Source organism: Ascaphus truei, chromosome 14 (assembly GCF_040206685.1).
Source record: "Ascaphus truei isolate aAscTru1 chromosome 14, aAscTru1.hap1, whole genome shotgun sequence".
Lineage (NCBI taxonomy): Eukaryota > Metazoa > Chordata > Amphibia > Anura > Ascaphidae > Ascaphus > Ascaphus truei.
Window position 1 is genome coordinate 3750629 of NC_134496.1, and position 23283 is coordinate 3773911.

At 48.6% G+C, this 23283-nt stretch overlaps 1 protein-coding gene across 1 annotated transcript; it reads left to right on the forward strand.

Annotated features, from left to right (window-relative positions):
• The first annotated feature begins 383 nt into the window (after positions 1 to 383).
• PPP1R7 (protein phosphatase 1 regulatory subunit 7) lies at positions 384 to 22221 on the forward strand. Its single transcript, XM_075569551.1, has 10 exons — positions 384 to 495; positions 1949 to 2047; positions 6668 to 6723; positions 6958 to 7023; positions 7897 to 8027; positions 15471 to 15633; positions 16298 to 16414; positions 18809 to 18913; positions 19084 to 19170; positions 19940 to 22221. Exons 1-10 carry the CDS (start codon positions 459 to 461, stop codon positions 20114 to 20116), a joined length of 1038 nt encoding a protein of 345 aa, XP_075425666.1. The 5' UTR covers positions 384 to 458; the 3' UTR covers positions 20117 to 22221.
• Positions 22222 to 23283: the final 1062 nt, after the last annotated feature.

Genomic DNA, 23283 nt, shown 5'->3' on the forward strand with positions numbered 1-23283 from the left:
TGCTGTATTCCCTGTAACCCAAAACGTGAATAAAAACCGAGATTTAAAAATATAGATACATTTTGAGAAAAACACAGGAAATCAAAGTACCATTAAAAGCTTCATAATCTGTGGCAATTCTCCTGCAAGAAGGATTTGTGGGTGCTGCAAGTGTATACAAATGCTCAGCATCCTTCACAGTGCAACGTGCTCATGTTCAGGGGTGTGTGTATATATCCATCCTCCCCAACCTCTAAACCTTAATAAAAATGAACACGGGGGTTTGTGGCGCTGCATTGATTGGAGTCTAAAAGCAATGAATAGCGAGATCACTACATGACGTTTGAAAAGCTTCGCCGCCTCTCATTGGTCGAGGTGGGCCGGGACTTTCGCCGCCTCTCATTGGTCGAGGCGGGCCGGGACCTTCGCCGCCGGTTGGTTGCTGCGTATGGTTTCCGGAAACTAGATATACAAGAAACATGGCGGATGAAGGGGTGGAAGTGCAAGACATGGAAGGTAATGGAAGATAGGTGATATGGGGGAACAGAGATAATAATGGGAAAGGGAGATAGGGGGCAGCATAGTACACATGGAGCAGGAGGGTGACGGAAGGTGGAGGAGTGGGGGTGACTCCCGAGTAATAATACAACTGCTGATAGCACAGAGATGAGGCGGCGTAATGATGGCGAGGGTTAGAGAGCAAGTATGGGAAGGAGAAAGGAAGGAGGGAAGGCCGAGAAGACATTGTAGGGATGTGATGGGAGGGTAAGCATGTGATGGGAGAGGGTAAGCATGAGTAAGCATGTAATGGGAGAGGGTAAGCATGAGTAAGCATGTGATGGGAGAGGGTAAGCGTGAGTAAGCATGTGATGGGAGAGGGTAAGCATGAGTAAGCATGTGATGGGAGAGGGTAAGCATGTGATGGGAGAAGGTAAGCATGAGTAAGCATGTGATGGGAGAGGGTAAGCTTGAGTAAGCATGTGATGGGAGAGGGTAAGCATGTGATGGGAGAAGGTAAGCATGAGTAAGCATGTGATGGGAGAGGGTAAGCATGAGTAAGCATGTGATGGGAGAGGGTAGGCCGCGGGCATGAGCGCTGACCCGTGCTCACGCTTGGCAGAGCGGCTTTAGCAGGGGCTCGCGCACGCTTTCGTAGGTGTGCGGAAGCGTAGCCAACAATTTTGTTTAAGTGCTCATGGGAGCGCAGTGCTCTGTGACGTCACTGGCCCGCCCACGGACGGCGCGCGAACTAAGGCCAGGGAAAGCCTCCGCTTTCCCTCAGCCTCCGCTTTCCCTCAGCCTCCGCTTTCCTTCAGCCTCCGCACGGCTGAAGTCTCTATGGATGATGGGAGAGTGTGCCTGAGATGGGAGAGTGTGCCTGAGATGGGAGAGTGTGCCTGAGATGGGAGAGTGTGCCTGAGATGGGATGAAGGTGAGCGAGAGTGGATTGAGGAGAGTAGACAAGAGGGGGAGTCATGATGGACAGAGAGGAATATATGAGAGTATGGAAGTCATGGAATGGGATAGAGATAAATAGACTTGGAAGTAATGATAGGAGAGGGTGGGGTAACATGGGAGGATAGTGCTGTCACCAAAGGTTTTAAAGGTCTCATACTCTGTTAGGTGGATATGATCTGCATGATTGTCTTTGAAGTACTTGGTTATTGTACAGATTCTATGTAAGCCTTTCCGCAAGTCTTTTTAACTGAGAAGTTTATTGAAGATGTGTTGGGAAAGTCTCCCGGAAAATAAGGGGTTACTTTAATGAAGTGCTTCAGGTGTTTAGGGGGAAAGTTGATACTCAGGGAGGATGAAGAGATACTCTTCAGACTTCGGGGAAGGATTTGGTTTGTGGAGAAAGAGATGCTCTTCTGAATCTTGGAACAGAGTGTTATTGGAGCGTAGAGATGTCGTGGGGTCCTCTCTTACATGGATGGATGGGTGAAAGATTGCCTCTGGTCTTTTGCAGTTGACCGACGACGAGAATCTGATGAGTCTGCTGATGAGGAAGTGAAGGAGAAGCGGGACGTGCCAGATGGCGGGGAGCAGAATGGAGAGGAGCCCCAAGGTACAAAACCAACTGATCAATTGCTGATCTCCGGTCCATTCACTTGCATTGGTGTTTATCATCACTGTCATGATAATGTCATGAGGTACTCGGTATTTTTAATCCCTGTGTTGCTTAAGGGGTTAATGAGCTACAGTTTGAGTTTAAAATACAAACGTGTGATGTCTTTTAAGAAATCTGGGGGTTTCAAAAGGCCTTGGTTGAACTTGGGTGTGAAAAGTACAAAGAGTCGGTTTATTCTATGTTAACACCATTTTGCAGGTAGAGACAGATATTATTTCTCTTACTTTTAGGATTACACTGTTATATTTAGTCTCGTTGTGTCCGCCATAAGTTCCTGAATGCATATTGAGGAACCAACCAGGAGAGGGGCAATACTGGATTTGGTCATATCAAACAATGTAGAAGTAATAACAAATATTCAAGTCCTGGAACATTTGGGTAACAGTGATCATAACATGGTCAAAAAACAGATTACTTGGGTTCAACAAAGACCTTCAACTTTGGAAAGGCAGATTTTAATAAACTGAGGTCAAATCTAGTAGTAATACAATGGGATGATGTTTTTGCAGGGAAAATGTAGAAGATAAATGGGCAGTCTTTAAAACATTGTTAGAAAAGCACACTTATCAGTGTATACCCTTGGGTAATAAGTATAAAAGAAATAAGTCAAAACCAATGTGGCTAAATAAACAGGTAGGGGAGGAAATGGACAAGAAGAGAAAGGCGTTTAGATTCAAGTCAGAAGGGACAGAGACATCATATCAGAATTATAAGGAATGGAACAAAAAATGTAAAAGGGCAATCAAATTAGCAAAAATGGATAATGAAAAAAGGATTGCAATAGAAAGTAAGGTCAACCCTAAAATGTTCTTTAAGTACCTTAATAACAAAAAAATGAGAAAAGAAAATATAGGACACTTTCAGTGTGAGATGGGTAGGCAGATTATTGGAAATAAGGAAAAAGCAGGGGTATTAAACAAATTCTTTGCCTCTGTGTTTATCAGGGAAGTATCAAGTTCAATAGCAGTGCAGCCGGAGGAAGCCACAACCTCCATATTAATGAACAATTGGTTAACTGAGGAAGAAGTTCATAAGCGACTTGAAAAAATTAAAGTAAATAAGGCACCTGGCCCACATGGCATACATCCAAGAGTTCTCAAGGAGTTAAGCTCAGTAATAGCCAAACCATTATATTTAATATTCAAGGACTACATTTCCACAGGCTCAGTACCACAAGATTGGCGTAAAGCAGATGTGGTGCGTCTATTTAATGCGTGTGGGGCGCTCTTCCTCCTCCAAACCGCAAATCCCCCCCTTCCCTTCCAGCCCGATGGTGCTGTGGGGGACGCGTTCCCTTGCACAGCAAACACCAACAGCTCTTCTGCCGCCATCACTGCTGCGCATGCGCAGCATGGGAGCGGCAATGGCGGACGTTCAATCGCCCCTGATGGCAGCACAATTGTGTAGCACGCAGACCCCGCAGCCATTGGTGTTGGCTTCCTCCGGCAGCCGGGTCAGCGGCCTCCAGCCCCCCGGGGAGCCGCTGCAGCAATGCATCTGGGGGGAATGGCGGCACGCATGTGCTGGAGCGGCCGGGGCTGAGGGGAGGGATTAGTTAGCCATCACAATAGCGCATGCGCGGCATGGCAGCGGGCAGCAAACGGGGAACGGCGGCCGTTAGGAGCGGCGCCGGCGGCTATCGCCGCCGCATATGTCAGCAGCCGTGTGGGGGGTGCGCCGGCCATCAGGAGCGGCGCCGGCGGCTATCGCCGCCGCATCTGATTTTTTGAGCGGTTGGGATGTCAGTGTTGGGGTCGGGCTGAGCCAGAACACAGCCCGGCCTCAACTGCCAGCACTGACGTCACATCCGTTTCATTTCTGTCTCCACAATCCATTTTTGCCCCAGTTCGAATGAGGTGCCACTAAAGAAGTTTCACTTCAAAAATCAACATAAGCGAAATAGTGAGCCAAACAAAGAAAACCTATCTCTGCTTTGGAGACTATCTACACATGTAGCTCAGCCCTCTCTGACTGGGTTGGTTAGCTAGGCTCTTTACCAGCCCCAAATCATGGAGACATTTATCAATACACAAACCTAGATAATAGTCTTATACGAAAAAGTCTTATCTGTTAGCAGGGTTGCTGTAGGGGAAGCTTCTCTGCTCTCCTGGAACCGCACCCTTGTGTGCACAGAAAAATGTCAGGCTCCAGGTTAGAATCTTTTCCTCTTTGTCTTGTGGTCAGCTTGTCGCTCAAGACATCTGCCCTTCCTTGGTTCAGTCCACTTGTGGACTAAGGAATCTCTGCTCTGTCTCCAAGTTCAGCTCAGGTGTGAGCAAAGGAGTCTCTCTTCCTGTCTCAAAAGACAGGCTTTTCTAAGCAATCTAATCAGGCAGGTTTTGTTAGTTAATTGCCTACCAGCAGTTAACCACCACACTGCTGGATTAGAGCCACATTTGTGAACAGGGGTTATGCTGAGCAATGAGTGACTGAACATGCAGGGTTTTTATAGCAAGGCTGGAGCAGTAGGTGCGAGAGGCGGAGCAGAGGCGCGGTCCCTGTGGGAGCAGGAATTGGACAGAGGGTGCAGTAGACAGGTGATTGTTGCTGCAATCAGGACTGCACGCAGCTGGGGAGCGGTGCACGATCGTCGCATGAGCGATGCGTGACGCGAGCAGGGGTTGGACCAGCCTCAGTGGAGTCGACAGCCTCCGTGTGTGCGTACACTCTGTAAGCGGCAAGGAGGTGACAGGAGCATTAGGTAAGGAGGGAACACGTTGCAGGGGACATGTTCCCCCGATTCCTTACAACCATCAGGATACATGGAATGACGCAGGACGCAGAACAGGGCTAAGCTGCGAGTCTAGTCCTGAGAGCCAGCGCAGTCACTACTTTTCCATCAGCTCTGCTACAAATGGCCAAGCGCTTCTATGAAAGGGGATACTGTTCATCGAATATCGAGGATGCTCTCTCTAAAGTGAGGCAAACGGACAGGTCCACGCTTCTTACACCCTCTTGTCAGAGATCCCGTGACAAATCGCTTCAATGTTGTCAGTATGTTTAGTACAGCCTCTATCTACATCAAAGAAAGTATATAAAAAAAACTGGCGCATATTGTCAAATGACAATAGGATTGGGAAACTGTTTCAGGAACCACCTCTGTTCTGTTAACGACGTGGGCCAAGTGTGAGAGATATGCTTACTGACTCGGACCCCGTCAACAAATATGCTCCCACCAAGACGTGGCTTGCCAGAAAGCCTGGCTCATATCGGTGCCACGGATGCACCAACTACCAATTTTATTCAGCTGGGTTCTACATTTTCTCATCCTCATAGTGGAATTCCGATTTAAAATTAGGCATTTCCTTAACGGTGAATCCAAATTTGTAGTGTACCTGATTAAAGACCCATGTGGGCTATACTACATCGGAAAGACGACAAGGATGCTAAAGAAATGCATTGGCATACATTGTTCTACTATAAGATAGGCTCTACTAAGTGCCACTGAGGATGCAGACCTTAAGTACCTTCCTGTAGCCAGGCACTTCAAACAACATAGACATTCTCTTGCTACGTTGAGGTGTATGTTGATCCTACGGGTACAGGTTCCATCCCGTGGAGGTGATAGAAATAGAGACTTCTCTTACAACAAGAAGCGAGGCTCATTTTTGAATTAAAGACCATGTCACCACTTGGACTCAATGAAGACTTCAAACTTGGTTGCTTTTTGTGAAAAGTTTATTTAACTGATTCATTGTCTGTTCTGATCCCCATTACTGCTTTATCGCATGTTCATCACACATGGCTACCTTTTCCTATGCACTCCCTTTCCCTGTCGTCACCCACCCCTTAACTTTGGGGTGTCTTTCCACGTCACTCCACCTCCTATGTCCGCTTTTGTTTTAGTCTTCGGGTCTCGTGCACATGCCTGCGCTGTGCATACGGTCTCCTGGTTACCATGACTACGGATGTTACCACATTGGGACGCATGCGCAACATATTATGGACATCGGCATATGCTTCCAAGGAGCTGATGGAGATGCAGTGACTGTGCTGGCTCTCAGGACTAGACTCGCAGCTTAGCCCTGTTCGGACTCCCGCGTCATTCCATGTATGCTGATGGTTTTGTTTCACCACTGATTTGCTATGCGCATGCGTAAGTTTCCATCTCGCTGCGATCTGGTCTCTATGACCACCGAGGGACGCATGCACAGTGCACCGCGGGAGGGAAGGGGGGAGAGAATGAGAATTTTAACTTAGTGCGTTTCAGTGGGAAAAATAGCACTTGGCTCTTGCTAATTTTATACAAGTTGCTTGGGCAGCTGAAAGTCCAATGGCCACATCAAGGCCCTTCGCAGGCAGCCAGTATGAAAGCTCTGCAGTAAGACACTTGAAGGAATTAAGTGAATGGGCTATAACAGGCCATATTTACTAAGATGTTGTGTTACTCCATATGACACCTTCCAGGCCAAAAGACACAATGCAGCCCATTCACTTGCGTAGCCATAAAAAGCTGGACGGGGTCTTATGGAGCATCACGGCTTAGTGAATGTGGGCCTTTGTGCGCATGTACATGTGTCATGACACCATATGTGTAATGCCGTCCTTGTGTTCAAGGAGATTTGGTGACGCCAGCGGACATTGAGACCATCAACCTGGACCCAGAAGCCGAGGTAATATGAATCCTTATACCTCTAACTATTGTGGTCCCACCCCCTTCCTTTCCCTTGCCCATCTTCCCCCATGTTGCCGAGTGACATCCCTTGACCACCTTCCCATCAATATATTTTCCCCATTAATTCGTGCCCATCGTTCTCACTCCCTGTTCTGTATTTTCTCTCTGTGTGTCTCATTGCTGCTCTCTCGCCCCCTTTACCTACTTCTCCTCTTTCTTTTTCTTTCCTCAGGATGTTGACCTGAACCATTTACGGATAGGAAAGATCCAGGGCTTAGAGGTGCTCAAGAAAGTGAAGGTGAGTTGTGACAGCCATGGTGCCAACTTCCCCACTCCCAAACCCTCACTGCAGTGTGTCAGCAAGATATTATGCCAACTTTTACACTTCTTCAATAATACCCACTATACAGGGTGGTGCTGGCAGCGACAGTCACAGATACAAACACACAGTGCAGAACGGAAGCTGCAATGCTAACTCACACCCACTCTCATGGATATAACTCAGATGGGAAAGTTGGCACTTCAACTTTAAGATACATTGCTCTGCAAAAACATGAAATGGTACAAAGAATAGGATGCCGGCAGCAACCTTCAACACGCTCCTAGAAGTTATTTGCTTAAGGCCTGGGACATAGAGGATTAAACAGCGCTGAGCCGCGCTCCTGCTCTGCCTCGCCTGCTCCAAAATGGCGCTCTTTCCTGTCCTGGCAGGCGAGGGGGCGGGGGCGGAGCAGAGGCGGAGCGGAGGCCTGCCAGGAGGCGGAGCGGGAGACGGGGTTAGCTTCCCCGAGTGGCAAATTTGAAATTTGCCTGTCTCGACAAAGTTTCAGAGCCTCCGCACGCATCAGCGCGCATGCGGAGGGGGAAACTATAGCCGCGCTGATGACAGATGCATGGGCTTTGTGCATCTGCTCAGTGCGGCTCAGCCCACCTCAGCGAGCTTCAATTCACTATGTCCCAGGCATAAGGCATTGAAAGCAGGAGTACTTGCTTCTCCTAACGAGTGCATTTCTTTGTAACTTAAGTCAGTCTACCGCTGTGTTTCCTTTGTTCCCCTTTTCTCTCCCTGCTACTCGCTTGTCTGTCTTGCCCCTCTCTTTTGGCCCTTTCAGTCCTTCCTCCACAACTTCCCCTCTAACCTGCCCCCTCTCACTGCCTCTACCCCCTGTAGACCCTGTGCCTGCGTCAGAACCTAATAAAGCTGATTGAGAACTTGGAGGAGTTGGTGACATTGACCGAGTTGGACCTGTATGACAATCAGATCCGAAAAATCCAGAACCTGGAGAGCCTGAGTCAGCTCCAGTGAGTCACCCCAAAAAGGATGGCATCTCCACCTGCTTCCAATCAGCTTCTGCACCTTGTACCTCCATGCAGGGGACCAGACACCCTGCTCTCTCATACAAACAACAACCTTTTCCTCTCTCTTCCCATGATTCTGACACAAGACTGCTAACTGACAAACAGACTGTCTCCCCACGAACCTCATCCTCTCTTCCCAGCAATTAAACACACAACCCCTCTTGTGCTCCTTAAAGCTCCAATCCCTTCTACGACCAAGGTGACCTAATGCTAGTGATATATTGTTGTATGTATGTCTTTATATAGCGCTATTAATGTACATGGCACTTCACAGCAGTAATACACGTGACAATCATAGAACATTTTATAAATAATTTATATCAGAAAGTAATGCATTGAGAGTTACAGAGTTAATATGACAAATACATGGTTAAAAATACAGTTACATAAATGAACAGCGTATACATTATATACAAGACATTGCATGCACAGTTAGAGAAGATGTATATTATAGGCTTATGTAACAGTTACAGACCAGATTAAAATGTGAGACAGCCTTAGTTTTGAAAGAACTTAAACTGGCGGTGGCTGTGAGAGTCTCCGGGCAGACTGTTCCAGTTTTGGGGTGCACGGTAAGAGAAGGAGGAACGGCCGGATACTTTGTTGAGCCTTGGGACCATGAACAGTCTTTTGGAGTCAGATCTCAGATAAGTGCTGCATGTGGTAGGGGTGAGGAGTTTGTTCAGATAGCTGGGTAGCTTGCCCAGAAAGTATTTGAAGGCAAGACAGGAAAGGTGAACTTTGCGCCTAGATTCGAGTGATGACCAATCTAGTTCTTTGAGCATTTCGCAGTGATGTGTGTTGTAGTTGCATTGAAGAACGAAACGACAAATTGAATTGTAGAAGGTGTCAAGTTTGCTAAGGTGGGTTTGGGGTGCTGAGCCATATACTAGATCTCCATAGTCTATAATTGGCATTAGCCTCTGCTGTGCGATACCCTTTCTGACCAGCAGGCTTAGGGAGGATTTGTTCCTGTAAAGCAGGCCTGCACAACTCGTAAAGTGAGAAGGGCCTAACTGCTCCAAGGAAAAAAAAATTGGGGCGCACGGGTAAAATCATCATCATCATCATATCTCCCCCAGCACCCCCCATAATCATCCTCATATCTCCCCCAGAACCCCTCACTATCAACCTTTGCGATACTCCCCATCTATCTCATACCCCCATCTCTCCCCCTCACCCACAAACAATACTCTCCTTCCATATCAAACACACAATACCCCCCTGCACAGCACACATCATACCCCCCTTGCACCTCACATCCCTCTCCCCCCTTGCACCTCACATCCCTCTCCCCCCTTGCACCTCACATCCCTCTCCCCCCTTGCACCTCACATCCCTCTCCCCCCTTGCACCTCACATCCCTCTCCCCCCATGCACCTCACATCCCTCTCCCCCCATGCACCTCACATCCCTCTCCCCCCTTGCACCTCACATCCCTCTCCCCCCTTGCACCTCACATCCCTCTCCCCCCTTGCACCTCACATCCCTCTCCCCCCTTGCACCTCACATCCCTCTCCCCCCTTGCACCTCACATCACTCTCCCCCTTGCACCTCACATCACTCTCCCCTTGCACCTCAAATCACCCATCACCCTCCCCCTGCACCTCCCATCACCCATTACCCTTTCCCCCCCTGCACCTCACATCACCCACATGGCCGCCAACAGAAATCATGGGGCCCGGGACAAATGAAAGGAGCAGCCCCCCCCCGAACCCATAGCGCACCTACCACAAAAAAATATATTTTACCGCGCAACTTTTACTTAACTGTTTTCTTATTGTGATACAGAAAAAAACATTACATCTCCCCCTCATACCTCACCCCTCCCTCTCCCTTCACCCACCCTCTCTCTCCCTTCTCCCCCCCTCTCTCTCCCTTGTCCCCCGCTCTCTCTCTCCCTTCTCCCACCCTCTCTCTCCCTTCTCCCCCCTCTCTCTCCCTTCTCCCCCCCTCTCCCTTGTCCCCCGCTCTCTCTCTCCCTTCTCCCACCCTCTCTCTCCCTTCTCCCCCCTCTCTCTCCCTTCTCCCCCCCTCTCTCTCCCTTCTCCCCCCTCTCTCTCCCTTCTCCCCCCCTCTCTCTCCTTTCTCCCCCCCTCTCTCTCACTTCTCCCCCCCTCTCTCTCCCTTCTCCCCCCTCTCTCTCCCTTCTCCCCCCCTCTCTCTCCCTTCTCCCCCCCCTCTCTCACTTCTGCCCCCCCTCTCTCCCTTTCCCCCCCCTCTCTCTCCCTTCTGCCTCCTCTCTCTCCCCCCCACCCCTTCTCCCCATCCCTTCTCCCCCCACCACACCACTCCGTTTGCCCCCCCCACCAGCAGCCCGTTTTATACCCCCACCCATGCAGCAGCCCGTTTTTCACTCCCACCCACACCTGCAGCAGCCCGTTTTTCACTCCCACCCACCCCTGCAGCAGCCCGTTTTTCACTCCCACCCACCCCCCTGCAGAAGCCCGTTTTTCACATGCAGCAGCCCGCTTTGCACTCCCCCCCCCCCCTTTACACCAAACACACACACACACCTACCTTAGCTCAGCACATCCTCTCCCCGGTACTAAACTCTGCCCCCGGCATGCTCTGACCTCCAACCAATCCCTTCTACTCTAAAGCCCCGCACCCCGGCATCCAGCTATTGAAAAAAAAAATACTCACGGCTGCCGCATCCTCCTCATGCTGCTGCCCCCGCGCACTCGCGCACCGCAAAACCCGGGGGAGAGAGGGGGGAATCGCCGCCATTTCTTTAAACTTTTTAAAAAATTTATTTAATTAACTGGCGCCTGGCTGGAGTCATCGCGGGCCGCACAGAGAGGCCAGGGGCCGGCGGGCCGTATGTTGTGCAGGCCTGCTGTAAAGTACACCTAGTTTGGATGTCAGGGTATCAATGTGCATTCCGAATGTTAAGTGGGAGTCAAACCACATGTCCAGGTATTTAAAACTAGTAACAGGAGTTAGGGTGGTGTTAGCGTTGGTTCTGATCTGGAGCTCAGTCACTGGAAGCTTTAAAAATGTAATCTTGGTCCCAAATACCATTGTTACAGTCTTGTCTGTGTTTAAAAACAGTTTGTTTTGGGAAATCCAGTTTTCGAGTCTCAAAAAGTCAGACTGAAGTGTTGAAGGTCAGAGAGGCTATGGCTGTGTGCATACAGGATTGTGTCATCTGCATACATGTGTATTGAGGCTTCCTTACAAGCTGTGGGAAGATCATTAATGAACACTGAGAAGAGTAGGGGCCCCAGAACAGAGCCTTGTGGGACACCACAGGTGATATCCAGGGGGTTGGAGTTAGAGCCTGAAATGGACACATGTTGGGATCTACCTGATGGGTAGGACTGAAACCAGTTTAAAGCATGTTTCCCTATTCCAGAGCTCTGGAGTTTACTGTAAGCAGGATAGCATGATCAACTGTGTCAAAAGCCTTTGCAAGGAATATTGCACCAGTGAGTTGACCATGTTGCATTCCACACTGGATTTCATTGCAGACTTTTAGCAGGGTAGTTACGGTGGAGTGTTTGGGGCGAAAGCCAGTTTGGAATTGGCTAGGGAAATTTGTCTTGGTATAGTAATCGCTTAACTGGGAGTGGACACATTTTCCCATGACTTTGGATAGGATTGGGAGAAGGGAGATTGGCCTGTAGTTTGAGACAGTGTTTTTGTCCCCACTTTTGAAGATTGGGACAACTCTGTCAACTTTCCAGGTCTTAGGGATATGGCCTGCAGACAGGATAGAGTTGACTATGGACGCAATTGGTTTGGCAATTGCTGGGGCACCAAGTCTTAGGAACCTAGATTGTAGTAAGTCAGATCCACATTGGCTGCTTAGTTTTAATTTGAGGAGCGCTTGTGTAATCTTGTTATTTATTTGTAAATAAATAATACAAATTAACAAAGGAAAGAAGTGCTTTAGACAAAGTAACATGTAGGAAAAGGAGTCCATGCTATGAAGAGCTTACAATCTAATTGGTAGGAAGAATGTACAGAGACAGTAGGAGGGTGTTCTGGTAAGCGCATCTGCAAGGGGCCAAGGTTTATGTATGAGGTGTGAATTTTCAGCCATGGAGCTACTCATATGCATCGTTAAGCAGGTGTGATTTAAGGTGGGTCTTAGAGGGTGCTACTCAGATATTGAGGTTACGGGCATTCCAGAGGTGTGGGGCCGTCCATGTGTGAGGTTTAAGGCGGGAGAGGGCTTTGGTTACAGAAGGGGTAGAGAGAAGACATCCTTGAGCATAACACAAGAGTCGGGATGGTGTATAGCGAGAAATTAGGGCTGAGATGTAAGGAGGGGCAGAAGAGTGTAAAGCTTTAAAAGTGAGGAGGAGAATTGAGTGTGTGATTCGGGATTTGATAGGAAGCCAGGTGAGGGATTTCAGCAGGGGAGACGCTGAGACAGATTTAGGAAAGAGTAGAATGATTCTGGCAGCAGCGTTTAGGATAGATTGTAGGGGAGACAGGTGAGAGGCAGGAAGGCCGGACAGCAGGAGGTTATAGTAATCGAGACGAGAGAGAATGAGGGCCTGAGTCAGAGTTTTAGCAGTCGAGCAACATAGGAATGGACGTATCTTTGTAATATTACGGAGGAAAAAAACTACAGGTTATGGCTACCTTTTTGAATGTGAGAGGAGAGTCGAGTGTGACTCCTAGGCAGCGTGCTTAATTAGTTTGTATTCTTTATTCACGGCTTCTCAATGTTACAGCAATGATATACCGTTTCACAAACACCCACATGCAGTTAACAAATGCAAAAGTCTAGAGATTTGTTGTGAACTTTGTAAATAAAGAAGTAAGCTGGGAAGCCCTCTCCCCCTTCCTCCCCCATTTTGGTTAACACAACTTAAAACGATCAAACTAACATGTACACGGGCCGTTATGAGAGAGGACTGAAGACAATGAAAAAATTAGGGCAAAAATAGTCTTTCTTGGACTATATTGCAGATTTATTAAGTATCTACCTCTCAATAAAAAGAGTGAGGAGTTGAGCATGTATATGAATATTTCCACTAAATAATGTGACAGAACTAGTAACGATTGTTACAGTTTTTGTTATATACAGTACAACATCTCAGATATGTTACATTACGTAAAATTATTACATTAAACAGCACAGCTAGGTTCAGAGAACAGCAACAAATATAACAGGGAGCTTATATCGCCGGAAGAGGTATAATTCTAGCACGTCCTTCCCACTAAAATGTTCCTTATTGATTAAATCAAAGCTTGTAGGGTCTGCAACGTGAACCCCAATAAGATCCTGGATGAGTGATTGCAGCTTGTAGATTATCTCTGGTCCCGTCACGTCAGGAAATATCCCCCTTTTTGAAAGTGTTACTAGAGCAGTGCGTGAAAAGAGAAGCTTGTAGTCAAGATATCTGCATTTTTTAGGCTTTCCAAAAATCCGAGGTGATGGAAATTTCTCTGGGGAATTGCCCCGTCCGTCAGTTATTTTTCATTGCAGGCCCAGTCCCTTTTGGGACTCAGTATATGTAAATGTTTTGCCGCCTTATGCATCCATGGCTTTTCCAGACATGGTGACCATCATTGTTTTACTGCAAGGCCATGAAGACTTGAGTTGGATAGATACAGGTTCCTATTGAGCTCTTCATTTAAGTTGGTTGGGTTAAAGCTGTAGGTCTCTTCTGCATTATTCACTGTAGTTTTCTCTGAGCTCCACGGACCTTTGATCCCAAACAGGAACTGACCCAGGTTCAGCTGCTTTGAGCTGATTTTGGGCCATTTGTTCTTCAGGCAAAATGAGCTCCTCTGAGGAGAGTAAAACCTTGTGTAACCGTGACTATACACCTCATACATTGACCATGGCCCCTTGCAGATGCACTTACCAGAGCGCCTTCCTACTGTCTTTGTACATTCTTCCTACTTACCAATTAGATTGTAAGCTCTTTGGGACAGGGAATCGTTTTCCTAATGTTACTTTTATTTCTGAAGGGCGGACCCCATTATGGTTATTTGTATTATCATGTCACGTGTATTACTGCTGTGAAGGGCTATGTCCATTAATGGCGCTATATAAAAACAGGCCGACAGACACCTTGTAGACCATTTGGGTGACAATATCAGCCATGTTGCAGACAGAGTGCAAACAGTGCACGGGTCCTCAAGGGTTCCCGGTATGCGACCTGATCAAAGACCGAAGGAAGGTTTGATCTGCCTTCAAAGGTAGAACCATTCAAGCAGTCTGATTGGAATGAAGCCACACAGGGGCAGATGTAACCCGCGTGGCTGTCAAACGCGTTAACCCGTCTTTGGCAAGCACACCTCCCACAAAGGCCGCAACCGGACACGGGCCACTTGTTGAAATGAATGTTGCATAGAATGGGGTGGAAAATCGGCGCACCAGGTCAGCGTGCTAAACAGATCTCAAAATCACTGGTAAATCTACAATCTACCCTAGTGGCAGCCTGACTGAGGAATTGGAGCACCAGGCCGAGGACTAATGTAAAGCTGCCACCTTCAGGACCCGCCTCCCGGAAGTCGCCAGTGATATGTTGAAGGCGTTGCATTTGAGCGATTCCTTTTTGCTACCAGAGTCTGACACCTATAAGTTTTGGAAATCCTTTTTCAACGTTGGTTTGTAAACACAGTGAGCTGAGGCTCGGAAGGGGGTTAATTCTAAGGAAGGAGCGGCTCAGTGAGTAAAGACACTGACTGGCACTGAGTTTGGAGCAGGGGAACCAGGTTCAATTCCCGGTGTTGGCTCCTTGTGATCTTGGGCAAGTCACTTTATCTCCCTGTGCCTCAGGCACCAAAAACATAGATTGTAAGCTCCACGGGGCAGGGACCTGTGCCTGTAAAATGTCTCTGTAAAGCGATACGTAAAAGTAGCAGCGCTATACAAGAACAAGCTATTATTATTATTATTATTTATAAAAATGTTTTACCAGGAAGTAATACATTGAGACTTACCTCTGGTTTTTAAGTATGTCCTGGGCACAGAGTTATTGTGACAAATACATGGTTTTCTCTGGCAAATGGCAGTGTGTTCGACAAGGGTTTGCACAGGAAGATCTCCACTATATCCCTCTCACTCTATCTTTATTGATGGTCTGATGAGCACTGGGTAGGCTAAAAGTAAAGAAACTCTGATTGACAAACAGTTCCTTAAGAAATTCAGCTTGTAATTAATTTCCCAAAAAATGAAAGCAGACAAATCTTTGCTATAAGCACAGTTGGATTTGTTCAGGGAAGCCAATTTGACTTCATTACAAAAGTATATTGTCTGGCTAGCTACATGGGATTGCACCTTTACCCACCCTATTCCCATCACCTAGTCTCCTGACTCCTAAAATGATCCCGGACCAGTGAAAACCAATTGGACTGTACCCCTTGCTCCCACTCGGACTCTAACACTGTCCTCACACATTCTCCTTTTACCTGCAGAATCCTGGACCTGTCGTTCAACCACCTGAGGCGCATCGAGGGACTGGAGACCTTGTCTCCGCTCCGCCGTCTCTACCTGGTGAATAACAAGATCGGCCGCATTGAGAGCCTCGGCTCCCTAACGCAGCTCAAGGTGTTGGAATTGGGCTCTAACCGAGTGCGGGTGAGTTTGGAGGTTTGCAAGTGCCTGTGGGTTGGATATCTCCTTTTAACAGGTGACAGGTGTTCAGGGATATGGCAGACAGGTTAATTATAAGCAAATACAGCGCACTGGAATAGAGCGTCGGTAACGAGTATCACTGATCTCTAGAAAAGAGTTCACTTGGGCAGCACAACCAAAAACGGCCCCTCTGCTACTGCGCAGTGGTAATTGGGCAAATGAAACCGCTTCTCTCTCACTACTTGTGACCATTATACTAATGTTAACTCCTTGAGCAGTGTTACTCTGTCTTGACTCTCGTCATGAATTATAACATTATCTTAAGATAGGTGGAGTTGGAAATTGGCAAGAGGTAAAAGGTTTAAAAAAAAAAAAACCTGAGCACAACCAAAAAGCCATGAAAAAATTTGATCAAGGGGTAACTCCCTTAAAAATCAGTTTATTTAATGGCTTGTATGAATAGCCAAAGGATAAAAAAAAAACGCACCTACGTGTTTCAAGCTGTGACTCTTTATCAAGGTGTATATAAGTTACTGTTTAGTTGTGCTGGATGTTTTTGGATAGCTGTTCCTGATGCAGTTTGAGGGGTGTGCCACCTTTGGAAGTGGGGATGTAGGGAGCTGTGGCTGGCAGGGAGCCTACAATGCTAACTTGGGACCTTCTGCAGGTGATTGAGAATCTGGAAGCTCTGCGGGATCTCGACTGCCTGTATCTAGGTAAAAACAAGATCACTAAAGTGCAGAACATGGAAACGCTGAGTAACCTCACTGTGCTGAGTGTGCAGGTAACTCCCTCCTTCACTGTCAAATGTTCTCCCCCACAGAAGCATGGTTATGGCCATATTTACTAAGCAGTGCTATTACTCGGGGCACCTTTATGGTGTGTGTAAATATGTCCTGTTAAACATACCCTCACTGGAAACAGCATTGCAAGTTTACACTGATACTAGAAATCCAGGTGTGTTTGGGGAGCGCAGATATGTAAAAGACAAAAAACACACAAAATATAGTGCAATATGTCTGTGTTAAATTAAAGTGATGCTTTTCTTCAGATTCTGGTGAAGTGTATACTCACAAGTCTCTCTTGTGTGGTGTATATAAAGGTATCTTTATGGCATCGTGCCTGGCTTCTCCATACAGATAAATTCCTTATTTCTATAATGAAGCAAGAGAACCAACCATAGTGCGATCCGAAAGTAAAAGCTTTATCTTAAAAATATGGTAAAACACACTCACATGGTGCTGGTAGGTAAAACAGCAAATTGATCATAAAATGATCCACGCCGGCAAACAGAAGCTTCGTGGCTGGAACAGTACCCCCCATCCGCTCTCTCGGCTGATCGCTCTTCCCGTCTGTGTCTGTTCCGGTGGAATCCCCGGGTGATGTCAGACGACGGGTGCCGTGTTTGGACAGACAACAGGTCGCGCTGCAATCAGCCTCCCTCTTGGTACAGGATACAGGATACACTCAACGCGTTTCTCCTCTGCTGACTCCTGATGAAACCTCAGCAGAGGAGAAACGCGTTGATCAATTTGCTGTTTTACCTACCAACACCATGTGAGTGTTTTTTGTCTTTTACATATCTGCGCTCCCCAAACACACCTGGATTTCTACTGTACAACTTTCATTTGGATTGCGAGGACAATCTAATATTAGGGTTTGAGCTGCATATTTTAATCTGAGTGCATTGGTCACTTTCACATTATTGTATGTTAATTGCAAGGTTTTTGTATATTTCATTTTAATATCACTGATTATATTTAAGCGCCACATTGATAACTACTTATTTTTTCACCTATTTTACACTGATTCTAACCTTTACAATGCAGAGCCACTCCGTTCCTATCCTTAACAAGTCCTTTTTCACACATTCTCTGCACATACACCATATTGCCAACCTGACTCCGTCATTGTGAGATTTCAATCCAGTCCTAGTTTTCTGACCATCTTAATCCATTCTTGTTCACTAGGACTGGACTAGAATTTATTGCTGCACTCCTTGATAAAGCGCTTTTGAGTGCGAAACGCGATGGATTTTTTTTTTGTGCCCCTGTTTTAACCGTGGTCAAATAAAATTATTTTGGAGTCCACCTCGTTTTTTTAGTAGTGTCCTCTCATTTACAGAAGCACTACATGCTAAAATAAAATGTATTACAGGACTGAAGCAGGGGGTCTCCGAAACTGAACTGTGTTTAATTTATGCTCCGGAGACCCCCTGCTTCCAAATATACTGCTTGTGCAGGGGGTGCTCGTATCTCTGCAGCCAGGGAACTGTGTGCCTAACGAAATGACGGCTTAAATGTCCCGCATCACGCGTGCCAATAAGAATCCGTGACATCATCCCTTGCGACTTCCTATTGGCCAGCGTAACTGGGACATTTAAACTGCACAGGGATACCGGCACACCCTATGGAGGGAAGTATCTCTGAAATTAACACAGCTCAGCTCCAGAGACCCCCTGCGCCAGTCCTGTAAAAAAAAAAATGTATGTATGTACATACCAGCATGTAGTTCTGCTTTAATCTTTTTCAACCTACAATTTATTGATGAAATTAAGCTACATTGGCAACACGGCTTACTCTGTAACCAGCCTACTTATTTGTCTTGTAGTTTTCAGTATACCCGGGAAGGCAGAAGACACAGTCTCTATATATGTTACAGTATATACTGCACAATGCATAGGATCTGTGTTCTATCTCGTGCTGCTCCCAGCATCATGGGAGGTCTTTGTTGCATTCTTACTACTGTAGCTGCGGAAGCCTATAGTGCTCCATGCTCCATTCAGTGTCACTGAATGGGGGACACCGATTTTAAGGAGACACTAATACAGTCGTAGTGGAGTTTTAATAATAATAATAATAATAACTTTATTTCATGTAGTGCATCACAATTACAGTATAGCGTGTGGCACGCAACGCATAGGATTTCTACACACACAGCCCTGCCCCGTGGAGCTCACAATCTGTTTTTGGTGTCTGAGGCACAGGGAGATGAAGTGACTTGCCCAAGGTCACAAGGAGCAGGTTCCCTGCTCCAAACTCTGTCAATGTTATCAGTTAGCGCCTTTACTCACTGAGCCCTTTTTGAGTTTGCATCTCTCTCTCTCTCTCTCTCTCTCTCTCTCTCTCTCTCTCTCTCTCTCTCTCTCTCTCTCTCTCTCTCTCTCTCTCTCTCACAGAGTAATCGCCTGACGAAGATTGAGGGCATGCAGAGTCTGATGAACCTGCGTGAGTTGTACCTCAGTGACAATGGCATCCAGGTCCTGGAGGGGCTGGACAACAATGTGAGCTGCTGATTGGCTGCCGGGCAGGACTGGAGTATAAATAGGAAGAGGTTCAGGGATATAACGGGAGAGGAGGGTTTAAGCACAGAAATGTATTTTGGGGTGGAAGTGGGGCAGGTGTATGACTTGGAATGTAATGTTGCTGTGCGCTTTTGCTCTGCTATTTCCAGAATAAACTCACTACTTTGGACATCGCTTCCAACAGGATCAAAAAAATCGAAAATATCAGACACCTGACGGAGCTCCAGGAATTCTGGGTAGGTCATTGGGAGGGAGTGCCCAATATTACTGACGGGCCTATCATATATTAGATGTACAGATATAGCAAATATTCACCTTCCCAGTGCGTGTACGCTGCACCTCCATACCTCAGGTGGATGCAGCTGCAATCCCGAGGCTGCGCGTATAGTGCGACGACGGGATGGGCGACGTCACCCGTCGCCGCTAGCGAAAGTTATATTTCGCTTTGCGGCGGCGTCACGGGCTTCCGGGCATTTGATTTGTTCAGTGGCTGTCACATGAGGCGACAGCCCTTGAAAAATCAAATATTCCCAGGTTCCAAATTTGGCGTCGCTCCGTCGCATTGGCGCTGTTGTGCTTGCTATAAGCGCACGCGGCGGCGGCGGCAATGTATTTGTTTTTGGGCAGCGTCGCCCGTCGCGGGCACTATACGCGCGGCCTAAGGCAGCAGCACCATGGTAAATATCCGTCACAGGGAGCATTGCATGACTCGTACAGATGTAGCCTAGGGTATTACTTACCTGCTACAGGTAACTGCAGGTTCTGAGCTTCAACAAATGAATGCAGCAGCCCAGCTCTCCCCTGCTCTCTGACATTGACAGAAGTAGGTAGAGAAGGGTCATATAACACCGAAAACAGGCACTATGTAGGTATAGTTGTAGAGTTTGCCTGTCTTTCATTTCCACCTACCACTTTAGGACAGTGCAGTAGCTTTTGTGTCCCTCTGGGCTCATCGGTATAATCTCTTTTGGATTCTTCTAACTTTACACCCTTTTCCCCCCACAGATGAATGATAACTTGGTGGAGAACTGGGGTGACATAGAAGAGCTAAGCAGCGCGCGTGGACTGCAGACGGTGTATCTGGAGAGGAATCCCCTGCAGAAAGATCCCCAGTACAGGCGCAAAATCATGCTAGCCTTGCCTTCCGTGCGTCAGATTGACGCAACCTTTGCCCGCTTCTGAGTGGGTCCCCATGCATTCTGCATCCCTCCCCCCTACTTCACATATCAGCACAGCACCAACTCAAACTTCACCCAACCTTGGCTTATGACTTCCAAAGTCTAACATTTCATTCTTTACAATGGTATCTCATTGTACCCCATTACCCATCACTCAGTCTACCTATGTGACATTCCAACATCAAGCCTCACTGCCACCGCACTGAGCCTCCCCTGCACCGATCCTCTCTGTCCCCCACCAACCGAGCCTCCCTGCCCCGCCTGTCGCCCCCGCACCGAGCCTCACTACCCCTGCACCGATCCTCTCTGCCCCCCACCTACCGAGCCTCACTGCCCCGCCTGTCGCCCCCGCACCGAGCCTCACTACCCCTGCACTGATCCTCTCTGCCCCCCACCTACCGAGCCTCCCTGCCCCGCCTGTCGCCCCCGCACCGAGCCTCCCTGCCCCGCCTGTCGCCCCCGCACCGAGCCTCCCTGCCCCGCCTGTCGCCCCCGCACCGAGCCTCCCTGCCCCGCCTGTCGCCCCCGCACCGAGCCTCCCTGCCCTGCCTCCCTACCACCGCACCGAGCCTCCCTACCCCCGCATCGAGCCTCCCTGCCCTGCCTGTCGCCCCCGCACCGAGCCTCCCTGCCCTGCCTCCCTGCCCCCGCACCGAACCTCCCTGCCCCCGCACCGAGCCTCCCTGCCCCCTCACCGAGCCTCCCTGCCCCGCCTCTCTGCCCCTGCGCCGAGCCTCCCTACCCCCGCACCGAGCCTCCCTGCCCCCGCACCGAGCCTCCCTGCCCCCGCACCGAGCCTCCCTGCCCCCGCACCGAACCTCCCTGCCCCCGCGCCGAGCCTCCCTGCCCCCGCACCGAGCCTCCCTGCCCCCGCACCGAGCCTCCCTGCCCCCGCACCGAGCCTCCCTGCCCCCGCACCGAGCCTCCCTGCCCCCGCACCGAGCCTCCCTGCCCCCGCACCGAACCTCCCTGCCCCTGCGCCGAGCCTCCCTGCCCCCGCACGAGCCTCCCTGCCCCCGCACCGAGCCTCCCTGCCCCCGCACCGAACCTCCCTGCCCCGCCTGTCGTCTCTGCACAGAGCTTCCCTGCCCCCGCACCGAACCTCCCTGCCCCCGCACCGAGCCTCCCTGCCCCCGCACCGAACCTCCCTGCCCCTGCGCCGAGCCTCCCTGCCCCCGCACGAGCCTCCCTGCCCCCGCACCGAGCCTCCCTGCCCCCGCACCGAACCTCCCTGCCCCGCCTGTCGTCTCTGCACAGAGCCTCCCTGCCCCCGCACCGAGCCTCCCTGCCCTGCCTGTCGTCTCTGCACCGAGCCTCCCTGCCCCCGCACCGGGCCTCCCCTGCCCCCGCACCGGGCCTCCCCTGCACGATCCTCCCTGCCCCCGCCTGTCGCCCCCGCACCGAGCGTCCCTGCCCCTGCCTGTCACAACAACGAGCCTCCCTGCCTGTTGCACCCGCGCCGAGCCTCCCTGCCCCCGCCTGTCACCCTCACACACTCGCTGCACTCATTAGTTTTTTGCACCTGATCCTTATAACTGTATCCACTTCACACTACACTGGACCCAGCTGTGTCTGCTCTATCATCTTCTTCCTCACCGCCCCTTCTCTCTCGGATCTCCATTCCTCCTATATAAATGCTGGAATATCTCTCAGGCCCAGAGCCTTTTAGCACAACGTTTTCCAGGTTTTGTTTTGTTTTACAGACGTTGTTTTTATACCTCTGTAGCCCTCCCTGCTTTCTTTGCGTGCCCTCTGTCTTTTGTGTATGTATCTGTATATACATATGATGGTCATTGTACAGATTAAGGGGGTGTATGAGCACACAGGAAACGCCCTACTGCACTACTTTGTGTCGTATGTAACAAACGTGCTGACGTTTCTCGCGCCTGTCACAGATTTCTATAGCGGGGAGCACGCAGGCAGATAATGTGCTGCTTATTATACGCTGTGCATCGTGTAACTCCTCCCTAACTCCTGCTGTAAATCGTGAGCTGATGCGCAAAGCTCGGTGAAAGATTTCCCCCTAAGAGTTAATTTATTAATCTCTCTTGGCAGCAAAAGCAGAGCAAGAAAACTGCACCTTATTTATTAAAGAAATAAGTCCTGTGATATTGTATAGCACCTTTTTTATTAATAGGTCAGACCATGACTCTTTCCTACGTGACCCCCCTGAGATGGAGGCTGTTGTTTTATTTGGGGGGCGGGGAGGGGGATTTCTGATCCAGTTTTGCGTCTGGAAGACTTTGATACACTTCCGACCATCACAAAATGAAAATAATACTCTGCCTGCGTTTTGGGCCCAAACTGCCATGGTAAATAAACCCATAAATATCTTTACCAAGTTCCCACTGACCTAAATCACTAGTGGAGAAGCCCGTCAGACCACAATGTAGGGCCGTGTATCGCTGAATCACACATCTTATCACACGTGGCTGCGTTTTTTAAAAATATAGTGTTATGATATCCTCCATCAGGAAATCGGAACAAGGCTTGAGATATAAAAAGTATAAGTATGTGTGCTGGGTAGCACTCCACAACCAAGGACATATGCAGAATGAATTATATGGTGCACGGGAACTAGGGGTAACCTCTAACCCCCAAGGCTCGCGATAAGATTTTTGAATTAATAATAAACGCTGGGGGTGCAAAGGTATTTTTCTTGTAGCCCTAGGACAGACGATGTACATGATTTGTTTTTGTTTTTTTAAGTTGTAGCCTAAAAAAGGCTATAGTCTTTTGACATTTTCTATTTTGTTTTCATATTGCTCTAACAGGACTGGCCAACTCCCAGTCCTCATGGGCCACCAACAGGTCAGATTTTCAGGATATCCCTGCTTCAGCACAAGTGTCTTGGTCAGCGACTGAGCTACCTGGGCTGAAGCAAGGATGTCCTGAAAACCTGACCTGTTGGTGGCCCTTGAGGACTAGAGTTGGCCGCCCCTGTACTAACAAATCAGTTTGCACCTGCATACAGAAAATAAGCAACTGCTACAAATGAAATGGAAGTGAAGTATTTAGTTGATGCTTGTTTAACACCCTGCAGAGCAATGTGTTGCTGGTGCTGGCAGCAGAGAGTTTAACTTTTTGTAGGGCTGCCTTATTCCAGCTGTTAGCAGTATTGTTTTTTACTTTCTCAGTCAGAAATCCGCTGGTGTTTATTACATACCAGGA